At 37.5% G+C, this 12,620-nt stretch overlaps 1 protein-coding gene across 27 annotated transcripts in view; it reads left to right on the top strand.

Moving 5' to 3' along the window:
- Positions 1-12,620, top strand: part of dlg2 (discs, large homolog 2 (Drosophila)) — a 246,565-nt gene that overhangs the window by 205,004 nt on the left and 28,941 nt on the right. For 26 of the 27 annotated variants that reach the window (XM_051909206.1, XM_051909209.1, XM_051909208.1 and 23 more), the window contains one exon: positions 10,986-11,100. In XM_051909206.1, coding sequence (XP_051765166.1) covers positions 10,986-11,100 — 115 coding nt within the window. Of the gene's footprint in view, positions 1-8,256; positions 8,335-10,985; positions 11,101-12,620 lie in introns of those variants that run through there. The other variant, XM_051909231.1, reaches the window with a different exon arrangement.

Below are 12,620 nucleotides of genomic sequence, written 5' to 3' on the forward strand. Positions count from 1 at the left end.
TGATTGAGTGTCCAGTTAGATTAAAAATAATAAACACAAGGCAAATCACTGACACATGATGTTTTATTTTAGCATTAAAACATCTTTCTAATATAATGCCGCATTTATATTATTTCACATTTCAACTATAATCATACTGAAGACTGATAATATATTATCCCTGTTAAGATTCCTGTCATTCTGATGACTGTAGGGAGTCTGGCTAATGACATTCTAGCATCTGACACCCATCCAGCATATATCACTGAATGAGATTCTATATAGAGCAGTTAGATACGTGGAGGAGAGACATAGTTAAGGTGATGATCTCTGTCTGCCAAGCGCTTAGAGGGGCGGAAGTGCTCTGGGGCAAACAATTTGGCAAGTGCAAAGGATTCCCCATTCATAAATAAGGACTTGAGGACTACTTTAGCAGATGGAGGAGGTGAGGATGCTTTTATATTCAAATGGCAGCAAGAGACAGAGTCATCAGAGGTTTCTAGAGCAGCGTTCAAGTCCCAGCGACTTTTGACATTACATTCCTGAACTCCAAACAACCAAGCCCCTTTGCATTATTTCCTGAATTTTGGCTGAGTGGGATAATGTTGATCTTTTGCCGACCAAGCCTTTGTTTAGGGTATTGTGAATCAACAAGAATTGATTCTCTTGTCATTAATATTTAATTCTAACGGCTATTTCCTCCGTTTGCAATATAGCCGTGCACCCATTAAGCAAAACTGTTTAGTATAGATGTTTCGTGGGCTTTCACAATAAGTTTTGGGGGTGCTTTCACAAGTTCTAGATAGTCAGCATTATGATTATTTAGTCATATAGCCGTGGTTCCAACTAGGCTGATCTTTTCTCTGTAGCTCGATCCAATTCCCCTGATGCTCTTGGGATCGATTCTGGGGAGGTAGAGCTCATTAAGGTGCACTGGTAAATGCAAGCTTGCACTTTCTGCATTGGTGTTGTGGGACTGCTGAGATGGGCTTTCCAAGGGTCCTTTTCATCAACAACTACCTGAGCAACCATAGCAACACACACAAAAAAATTACAATTCTAAAAATGCTGAAGATGGATTGATAATCAAGCAAAATCAGTCAAGCTGAGATTGAGGTTTTTACTCTGTCAAAAACATGAAGTAGATTCTTATTCCAGAAACTTTTGCTGAGAAAATGAAGATAATCTAAGCCTGCTCTTAAAGGAGGAAAAAACGTATTTAGGAATCTATGTACTGGTCGAGGACATGATAAAATGTGTTTGATTTTTAAAACATTATTTTGCATTTAATTAGTAAATAAGCATGTTAAATATATTTGTTAAATATACTATTTTTTGCTGCACTGCTTTCAAGACTTTTATGTAAAAGTTACTTTTTATGTTTTGCAGAGCCACATATGCTGTGAAAAAAAAAAAAAAATGATAGCTTGATTTTAATAAACACACTCTATTTTTATATTTATATATATTTTGATACTTAAAGGATTAGTTCACCCAAAAATGAAATTTCTGTCATTAAATATTCATGTCGTTCCACACCCGTAAGACCTTCGTTCATCTTCGGAACACAAATTAAGATTTTTGATAAAGTATCTGAAGTATCAGAGGTATCTGACTCATTTATAGACAGCAATTTAACACACTTCAAGGTCCAGAAAGGTACTAAAGACATTGTTAAAAAAAGTTGACATGACTGCAGTGGTTCAACCTTAATTTTATGAAGCATCAAGAATACTTTTTGTGCGCAAAAATAAAACAAAAATAACGACTTTATTCAACAATATCTTCTCTTCTGTGTCATTCTCATATGTTGTTTACGTCCAGCGCTTCAAGGTTCTACGTCAGATTGCCGACTCATTATTGGCCGGCTCTTGCGTCAGCATCACGCATGCGTTGTGCTGCTCACGTGATCAGCTTTGGCCAATACTGAGCCGGCATTCGGACGTAAATGAAAGAAGGTCTTACCGGTTTGGAATTACATGAGGGTGAGTAATTAGTGACAGAATTTTCATTTTTAGGTGAACTAACCCTTCAATAAATCAAACATTTCATTTTTGCTACAATACAATTTCGGAACATTTAATTTTTGATTTGACATCAGATACAAGGGTTACAGTATATATCTTCCAAACAATTAGACAAAACAGGTAGAGAAACAGTAGGCAGATTGTTTAAGCGTGGTCAGACAGCATTGGCTAGCTTGTTTACCATCTCTGGGAAACATAATTACATGTGATTTTATCAGAGTGCCCTCAGATACAGCAAACACTTCCTGCACCTTGGTAATTTCAGGTCAGAGTGCACTAATAGGTTACTGAATCTCACACACAGATCCACATACTGACTGACACACCATCTTCTCTTCCATCAGAGAATGGACAGATTGTGTTATTTTGTTTCTAGCTTTTAGCACCATCACTACAAAAGTATTTTAATGCCTGTCCCTCAGTGCTAGCTGACTGAAAATCATAGATATACTCTCAGATCACACTGCAGTTTTTAGCTGGCATTTTGAAACAGAGAACAATAGGCCTTGAAAAGGTTTTTCAGAAATGACATTTTCATTTCTGTGTGTGTGTCTGTGGTTCTGTTAGTGTGGCATTCTGGGAGACAGGATTGAGGCCACTTTTTGGGACATACTGACATCACCAGTGTGCATACACTAAACTCAACAGACAGCCAGACAGCCAATGACGGGCCAAGAACACCTGAGGGAACTCTGGACACGCACACACATGCACACACACATGCACACACGTTTACCTAGCTGTCTAAATTAGGCCATACAATAGACTTCTGTTGTTTTTATATAAAGCAAATTAGAGTTACACACCAAAACATTTTTTTCTTAAGTCAGTATGATTTCCTAAATATTAATGTTTTCAGAGAATGTATCTTGAATTAAGTATATTGTCCTTAGCACATAAGCAATTTAAGCATATCTTGTTTTATAAACCACACTAAATTTTCTTAGACTTGGGGAACAATGGGGACAAAAACAAGAAAAATGATGCTTCATTTTAGATAGATAGATAGATAGATAGATAAAAATATTGGAAAACTATAATACTACTAATATATATATATATATATACATATATATACTCTTCATATATACTGCTAAATAATATAATACATCTATATGAAATATGAATCATTTGTACCTTTGGAGACATCCTCAGAGGGACATTTTGACAGAATTATAGCTAACGTTTGTTTATAACTTAACACATGATTACAAACAAGTTATATTACTCTACATATCTTATCATTGAGATTTTTTAATAAAACCTGACTGTTTTGATCCATCAACAAGCTATTAATGAAATCTGCTGTCTGCATAAATGTAACATCCCTCCGATAAAGCTGGTTACCATCAAAAATCCTCTAACAAATCTAATGTTTGTGTGTGAAAGAGAAGCAGTCTGTAGCTAACAGGCCATTAATCATTTAACTGGATAGCCAGAGCTCTATGAATGAGTATTTTACTATAATGTGTGTCCCGTCTGATTTATGACTTACCTCTGCTCTCCCCATCTCATTCTTTCTAATGAAGCCCAAACATCTGAAGAACTTCCACAGAGAATGAATCTTCCACATAACTATTGTTTTATTGTACTGACAGATTGTAATACATTCAAGTTCTGTGGTGCTACTAATTTAAAGGGCAACATTCGGATAGAAGAATTTTGTACACAAACATGATTTATAATATTTATAATAATATTCTGGCTGTTTTGTCATGCATGAACTGTAAAATAATAATAATAATTAGTTTAACCTTCTAAGAAGCATTTTTAAGGTCACACAAGGTTATCTCTCCTCCTGTGCGGAATATTCTTAATTGGGTTGTCAGTCATTTTATAGCAATGTCCATTATCTTCAGTGTGCAACTCGTATCAGACATGAATTACACATCAAATTGTGCAGCAGTACATTTCTAAGTAATCAGGCATACACTTTTCACTTGGTGAGCGAGAAAAACGGATCCCAAAGACTGGAGGAACCCGAGCCATAAATAGAGACTAAAATATCATAAAGAGAACCACATATGTCTTTTCCAACACCCAGAACACCCTAGCAGTCACATAGTAACACACTAACACCACTCAGAACACCCTAGCAACCACATAGCAACACACTAACAACCACTCAGAATATCTTAGCAATTGCATAGCAATGTCTTGGCAGCCACCCAGAACACCCTTTCATTGATTTGCACAGGTTAGCATCAATAGCATTTCCTTCAGAAAATACGGGGAAAAAATCAAATTTTAAATGCTCTTTTTGTTGTTGTTTTTCGACTTTGGTTTTGGACTGGTTTTCCGAACTCCCTTTGGGTTTTTTGTGAGTATATATTTCTGTAATGGGTTGTGAGGTGGACATTTGCCAGCATTTAGCCACTGCTTGGCCCTGATCCCAGATATCCTGTGGCTGAGTTTCTTTGGCTGAGCTGCTATATTGGCAGATACTCAGGAGGACACACGTTCTCTGCATTCAAGCATACATGACTGCTGTTTACACACAAACTCACTTGTGTCTGCGTAGACCACACCTTCATACCACTCTATGGTACGGTCATGTTTACCAGTGCTCAGCAAAACGCTCACATGGAGGGCTTTCCTCCATTACCTGCCAGTTATTTTTTACCAGGTTTGTACTAAGTACTAATGTGGAAAGACAAAATCCATTAAACACCTTATTGAATGATGCATAATATGAATAATGCAGAATACACTACATTGCCAAAAGTTGTGGGACGCCTGCCTTTACGTGCACATGAACTTTAATGACATCCCATTCTTAATCCGTTGGGTTTAATATGGAGTTGGCCCACCCTTTACAGCTATAACAGCCTCAACTCTTCTGGAAAGGCTTTCCACAAGGTTTAGGATTGTGTTTATGGGAATTTTTGACCATTCTTCTAAAAGCGTATTTGTGAGGTCAGGCAGTGATGTTGGCAAGAAGGCCTGGCTCGCAGTCTCCGCTCTAATTCATCCCAAAGGTGTTCTGTCGGATTGAGGTCAGGACTCTGTGCAGGCCAGTCAAGTTCCTCCACACCAAACTCCCTCATCCATCTCTTTATGGACCTTGCTTTGTGCTCTGGTGCACAGTCATGTTGGAACAGGAAAGGGCCATCCCCAAACTGTTCCCACAAAGTTGGGAGCATGAAATTTTCCAAAATGTCTTGGTATGCTGAAGCATTAAGAGTTCCTTTCACTGGAACTAAGGGGCCAAGCCCAACCCCTGAAAAACACCCCCACACCATAATCCCCCCTCCACCAAACTTTACACTTGGCACAATGCAGTCAGGCAAGTACCGTTCTCCTGGCAACCACCAAACCCAGACTTGTCCGTCGGATTGCCAGACAGAGAAGCGTGACTGAAAACCATGAATTGGAATCTGTGTGATAAAGAGTTTTGCGTGAGGGCAAAAAAGTTCACCACGCAAATTTTGCTCATGTTCAAGTTGGTCATGCAGAATTGGTGCGCTGACCAACAAAAAAGCTGCTTGATTCGAAAATGACTTCTGTGTGAGCAGTGATTAATACATCTCTACGCTATTGACAATGGACCATTTTGTTCACAAAATGTCGCTAATGTGACCGCACCTTCAGGCTGTCATCATTACAAGCATCATTCACCATTGTCTTCTTCCTATCTCAGCGCTGCAGTCTGTAGATACAGTAGAATTATTTGAGCTAAAAGCTTGTGCACACATGTGTGCTGACATATTACAGATGATGTTGGCTTAATTTACAGTTTCTACTTCCCTGAAATGTCACACTGCCAGTTCTGCAGCTCACACATTGTGATTGTACCTGCTGGCGCAGTGATGCTCTTTTCCCCTGCTGCGGATGGAGCTGTATTTGGCATGTTGGAGTCACTGCACAGCAGCTAATGAGACTACACAAGCTGTCCTCTATTAACTGAAAGCACCTCACTCCAGACTGACACAATGTGTTTGTGTATGAGTGATGCGCAAGGGTGGCTGTCAGCCTGGATGTGTCCGACTGCATGCACGCTAATACAAAACCAACACTCATAATGGTAAACAGCCATATGCACAGAATCAAGACTGATGATTTGAATGCACCTGTTTGAAGTGGTTTTAATATGCATGTTTGATTATATCAGTGCTGTGCTCAGAATCTCTGAATTTACATCTGCTGTACAGTTTCTTATCTGTGTCTCTGGACATGCGGTAATCCATCATCCCAAACAGCCTGTAATCTTCCTTGATTTTCTCAGCTTGACATGTAGGTCTGAGACAGGCAAAGGTAGAAAGCTTTTCATCTGTCTAGAAGGTTCCATGTGCAGCAGATCCTTGCTGCTTTTCTAGGGAAAGGTGCCATTTTTGTGAATTACAGTAGAATCCGATTCTGAACAGGGACTTATAGCTCAGATTTAGATTTAGCCCACATTAAAAACAAAAACAAAGGACATCTCCTTGAAAGCAATGAGAATGGATGAGACTTTTGCTTAGATCTGCTTCCTCCTGAGAAAAAAATAAAATCTACAACAAAAAAAATATTTTTAAAGGGTTAGTTCACCCAAAAATGAAAATTCTGTCATTAATTACTCACCCTCATGTCGTTCCACACCCGTAAGACCTTTGTTCATCTTCAGAACACAAATTAAGATATTTTTGATAAAATCCGATGGCTCAGTGAGGCCTTCATTACCAGCAAGATAATTAACACTTTCAGATGCCCAGAAAACTACTAAAGATAAATTTAAAACAGTTCATGTGATTACAGTGGTTCAACCTTAATGTTATGAAGTGATGAGAATACTTTTTGTGTGCCAGAAAAACTAAATAACGGCTTTATTCAACAATATCTAGTGATAAGCGATTTCAAAACACTGCTTTATGAAGCTTCAAAGCTTCACGAATCTTTTGAAGCAGTGGTTCAAATCATGAATCATGTATCAAACTGCCAAGATCACGTGATTTCAGTAAACGAGGCTTCATTACATCATAAGTGTTTCGAAACTTCAATGGTTCGCCACTGGGTGGCGTGACTTTGGCAGTTTGATACACGCTCCAAACCACTGATTCGAAACAAAAGATTCGTAAAGCTTTGAAGCTTCATGAAGCAGTGTTTTGAAATCGCCCATCACTAGATATTGCTGAATAAAGTTGTTATTGTTTTTTTGGCTCACAAAAAGTATTCTCATCACTTCATAACATTAAGGTTAAACCACTGTAGTCACATTAACTGTTTTAAATATGTCTTTAGTAGCTTTCTGGGCATTTGAATGTGTTAATTATCTTGCTGTCAATGCAGGCCTCACTGAGCCATCGGATTTTATCAAAAATATCTTAATTTGTGTTCCGAAGATGAACGAAGGTCTTACGGGTGTGGAACAAGATGAGGGTGAGTAATTAATGACAGAATTTTCATTTTTGGGTGAACCAACCCTTTAAATATAAAAATAATGTTAATTATAAATTATAGCTGAAAATTTTATATATATTTTTTTTTTATTTATTCATTCATTTTTTTGATGAAATACATGCAGTCTTGGTGAGCATTAGAGACTTTTTTTCAGGAATTTTTCAAGTGTCACTTTTGATTAGTTGAATGCATCCATTCCTTACTGAATAAAAGTAATAATTTCTTTAAAAAAAATCTCTTTCAGCCACAAACTTGTGAATTGTAGTGTATATTTTATGTCATCATTATCATTTTTTTTGACAATATTTTAATTTTAAAATGATTTAATTTTGTAGATCTGTCATATAGCTCTGTTTGTCTAATTTGTGACTATCTTAATTTCTAATTAATTATAAACATTAAAAAAGAAACATTCTTCATCTAAGATATGGAAGAGTTATTTTCCCCTGAGACTCTCCCTTCACACCTGTGTATTGTAAATGTATATTGTACCTTGCTGTATTTACTTTACCATCTGACTTCTGGTCAGCAGTCAATAATCAATTGATTTCTCAATTCACATGTGCTTTTCACAAGCCTGCTGCTTATGTGCACAAATTCCTTTCATATGCTTGTTGAATCCACACGTTTTGAAGGACAGTTAAAGCTGAAATATTTGCTGGATTTGTGGCTTGTTTACCTTTAAGCGAGCTAATACGCTGCAGATTGAAAACACAAAGCCGACATCAAGAGAGAAAATCCAGCATGGCTTTTGATCTGGACGACTTCAGGGGGAGGAGGGGCTCTAAGACACTCAACCCCGCCCACTCTAGAGTTCTAGCCAATAGAAATGGATCTGGAGGAGAGAGTGTGTGTGAGAGAGAGGGAAGAGGAGGTGGTAGAGTGGCAGTCTTTGCTTGTGTGTAGGGAGCGGTCAATCTCTCACGCTGCTGCAGTCTGCGAGCATCCTCGAGTGAGACTCTCTTTTTATTCTCTTTCATTCATTCATTCGTTCATTCTTTCATTTATGCTTTATTCCAGCCCCTCACCTTTTCAGTTTCTCCACTTTGTAGCTAATTCTATTCTGTTTAAGTGAGGGTATACTTGCAAGCACACGTGTACGTATGTGTATGTTTGTAAAGCATGTTTTTGTGGGGTGTTTAGGGTTTGGTTTGGTTTAGTTGAGGTAATATGCATGTTATACTTTTGAAAAGTGCAATTTATTTTGAAATTGTGCATGATAGTGTTATTTTGGCACTGTCCTGCCTTAAGTGTCAACTTCCCTGGTGATTAGTTTTCAAGATATGAACTTTTTTCAATCTTTATGTAGAAAAAAATCTAATATTTCTAACTGTGTTCCTGATAGACCCAAAAACATCTCCTGAAGGTTTGTGTGCTCAGCAGTCTCTTTTCATTTGAGTGGATTTGTTCAGGATGAGTGCGTCCCTCACTGCAGGATTGTTTTGGGTTCTCTACTTTATCCTTCGCCTGAGCTTTGCACCACTCCGAGACTCTTTAATCTGTTTCTCTCTCTGTCTTTCTGGCTTTTTCTCTGGAGAAGAAGCATTTCTTTGTGGCATTGTTTAGAGGATTCTCTGTCTTTTTAAATAACATTGAGGCCATCAGAGAAAGAGGTAGAGCTTAGTTTCCAAAGGTGGGAGTTTGAATTTGAATAAATCCTGTATATTTCATTGGGAGGGAATGCAGATATATTTGTGAGTGCATGTCTTTTTTTTAAACTGTGCTTTTACTGCACATCGCTGATTGTATCATCATCATAATTGTCCTTGAGCTTCCTCTACCAGCCTGCAGCCTAATGACAAAATTTACTTGTCATTTGACCTTTGAGTTCCTGCAAGGACAGACTGGCTCTCAAATCAGCCTTATTCCTCGCCTGAACCTTTGAAGACCCTCATGATGATTTAAAACATCAGAAGCTGCTCAAATCATCTTTGATTAGTGGGTTAGTTTACTTATTTACATAAGGCATTTTTAGACCAATTAATGGGTTAAAACTTTAAAAGGAGACTGAATGAAAAGGAAGCAGAAATAGAAACCAAATCAGCTGTAACATGTTGCTCAGGTGTAGTAGGTGCTCTGTTGGGGCTGTTGTGCTGGTGTGGTTGGTCTAATGGTGTTGAGGCTGGGCTTTGGGGCATTGCTGAGTTCTCAGGTTGAGCACACGGTGTGTGTGTGCGCGCATTGGTCTCAGCAGCAGCCAGAGCAGATGTAGTTCTCTGCTGAAACGGGGCTGAGGTGTGCAGAAGCCTCAACAAACTGCCATTCCGTGCACTAGATTACCTGCTGAATGGGCTTGAGTCTGTGTTAGGAGGGCAAATCTGTGTTTTAAAGCTCACAAGTCGTTGCTATCCTTAAACAAAAAGTGAAATATTATTTTCTATACACTGCTGTTCAAAAGTTTGGGGTCGGTTCAATTTTTTTATGTTTTTGAAGTCTCTTATGCTCACCAAGGATGCATTTATTTGATCAAAATACAGTAAAAAGTAGTAATATTGTGAAATATTATTAGAATTTAAGATTACTTAAGATAGGTAAAGATAACTACTGTAATATGTTTTGAAATGTAATTTATTTCTGTGATGGCATAGGTGAATTTTCAGTGTCACATGATCCTTCAGAAATTCATATATGCTGATTTGGGGCTCAAGTAACACTTCCTGTTATTATCAGTGTTTTGCTGCTTAATAGTTTTGTGCAAAAATATTTCAGGATTCTTTAATGAAATAGAAATCTTTTGTAATACTAAAAATGTCTTTACTGTCACTTTTAATCAGTTTCATGTAGCCTTGCTGTTTAAAGTTATCATTTCTTTCAAGCAAAAAAAATCTTGTTGACAAAAAACTTTTGATCATCTGTAGTGTTTTGAAAGGAATTTTTTTAATCAGATGAAGTTAAAGCTATCATCACATTTTTATTCATAGTTGAATGGGATTATATCTGTGAAATGGGATCTTATTTTGGCTTTTACCCAGGGTGCAAATGGTTTTTGTGCGTGTGTGTGTAGGGGTGGAGGGGAGTGCTTAAGGCTCGAACCCCCCAAAGGAAGGCAAAACAAAAGGATAGGGGGTCTTAAAAAGTACATAATTATGGAATAATATACAGTCAGCTGGTTATTGTCTTGAAGAATGATGAATGTTTCAGTTCTGCAGATATCTGTGGAGATTCTGTATCAGCCTGCACATAACAAAGAGACTGAAGTGGGATGTTATCGGATATCATACATTTGCACCACAGAAGATACAATATATTACCATCTCTCTCTCTCTCTCTCTCTCTCTCTCTCTCTCTCTCTCTCTCTCTTACTCTTCCTTCTACCTTTCCTATATTGACTGTGTGACCTTGTGCTAGAAGTCATCACAGAACAGCTACAGTAGCTGCTTGTATCGATCTAAGCTGTCATCTCAGACACTAAAAGACTCACTGGACAGCATTTCCCTTCGAGAGATCTTTTTAATAATTCTTTGGTTTGAGACTGTTTGTTTGCATGTGCTAGGTTCTGTTCTAGATTTTAGAATTGCCATATTTTGATGTTTGATTTAAAAAAATATATATATATATTTTTGCATTGTGTTTATGCTTGCTTGGTTATGTTTGTGTTTACAGAATACGGGCGTTTCGAGGCCAAAATTCATGACTTACGAGAGCAGATGATGAACCACAGCATGAGTTCTGGATCCGGATCCCTCAGAACCAATCAGAAACGCTCACTCTATGTCAGGTAGACACATACACTTACTCAGAACTGTTGGAATTAATTTTCTTAGTGTGTTTTTCTTTGTTCTTGTTTTTCAGTAAATTATCTAAATGGTCAAAACTGCATATTTTTCTTGCCCCATTGGTGTTTAACGCAAAAAAAAAAAAAAAAAAAAAAAAAATCTAGCAAATATTTATGCTTGAAACCATAAGATTAAAAAAGTATTACAATTATTTCAAGATATTATCTTTGAAAACAAGTCTTGTCTTAAACCATTTATCTTCTCAAGACAGTTTATCTTGTTGTTTACATATTTTTACTGAAAAACAAGATTAGAAACAGATCAAGAAAATGTTTTTTGGTTGTGAATGACTGTTTCTGCCATTACAGATGGGATACTGATATCCCAACAGCCCTCTGATCATGTAAAAGTGGCATTAAATGTCTCACCATGGCACTCTTGTTATGTTGGACTGATGTTGGATTGATGTGAACATGAGAGTGGTCTCTCTGGGCGATGAGACATGTTTCTAGCCTGAAGCAAGATGTTTGTTAGACACACACACACACACTTCAGGGCTTTGCGTGTGAACCAGCAGGGTATCTGAGTGAGTTGAGTCAGAATTCATCAGTGTCCACACATATATACACACACACACACACACACTCAGAGGAGCACATGCTGTCTCATGTGTGCTCTCTGATCCTAGATCAGCCAGGATTGGGGATCATATGTTCACTACAAAGGACGTCATACTGTTTTACATGACATTTAGAAAAGCTATTGATATTTAAAATCAGTAGGAAAGTGGCAACAGTGATCCATTATAGAAACCTCACTTTGCTCACATCTTCTCTCTTCTAAAGTCAACACAAAATCCATTTTACTTCCACAATGTGACGTATTAAGTGTTTTTTTGAAAAAAGATGTAATTTGTGGTTGATGGGCTTGGTGACATCAGCTGAAAATGAAAGTATTAGTAGTTTGATAATTAGTAGTTAGTTTGATATTTTTGATTAAAGGATTAGATTACTTCAGAATTAACATTTCCTGATAATTTACTCACACCCATGTCATCCAAGATGTTTGTCTTTCTTTCTTCATTCGAAAAGAAATTAAGGTTTTTGAGGAAACATTCCAGGATTTTTCTCCTTATAGTGGACTTCATCAGCTACCAACGGGATGAAGGTCCAAAGTGCAGCTTCAAAGGGCTCTACACGATCCCAGCTGAGGAATCAGGGTCCTATCTTGTGAAACAATCAGTCATTTTCTAAAAAAAAAAAAAAAAAAAAAAATTATATATTTTTAACCACAAATGCTCTTGCACTAGCTCTGCGATGCGCCACCCATTACGTAATCATGTTGGAAAGGTCACACATGACGTAGGCAGAAGTACCGCGGTAGGGCGAAAAACTCCATCATTTTCTCCTCAAACTTCAAAATCATCTGACATCGTTGTTTTACCTTCTACATTCGCTTTGTAAACACTTGCTCAGTATTTCTGCCTACTTCACGCGTGACCTCTCCAACATGATTACGTAAT

The sequence above is a fragment of the Ctenopharyngodon idella genome, chromosome 10, assembly GCF_019924925.1.
Source record: "Ctenopharyngodon idella isolate HZGC_01 chromosome 10, HZGC01, whole genome shotgun sequence".
Lineage (NCBI taxonomy): Eukaryota > Metazoa > Chordata > Actinopteri > Cypriniformes > Xenocyprididae > Ctenopharyngodon > Ctenopharyngodon idella.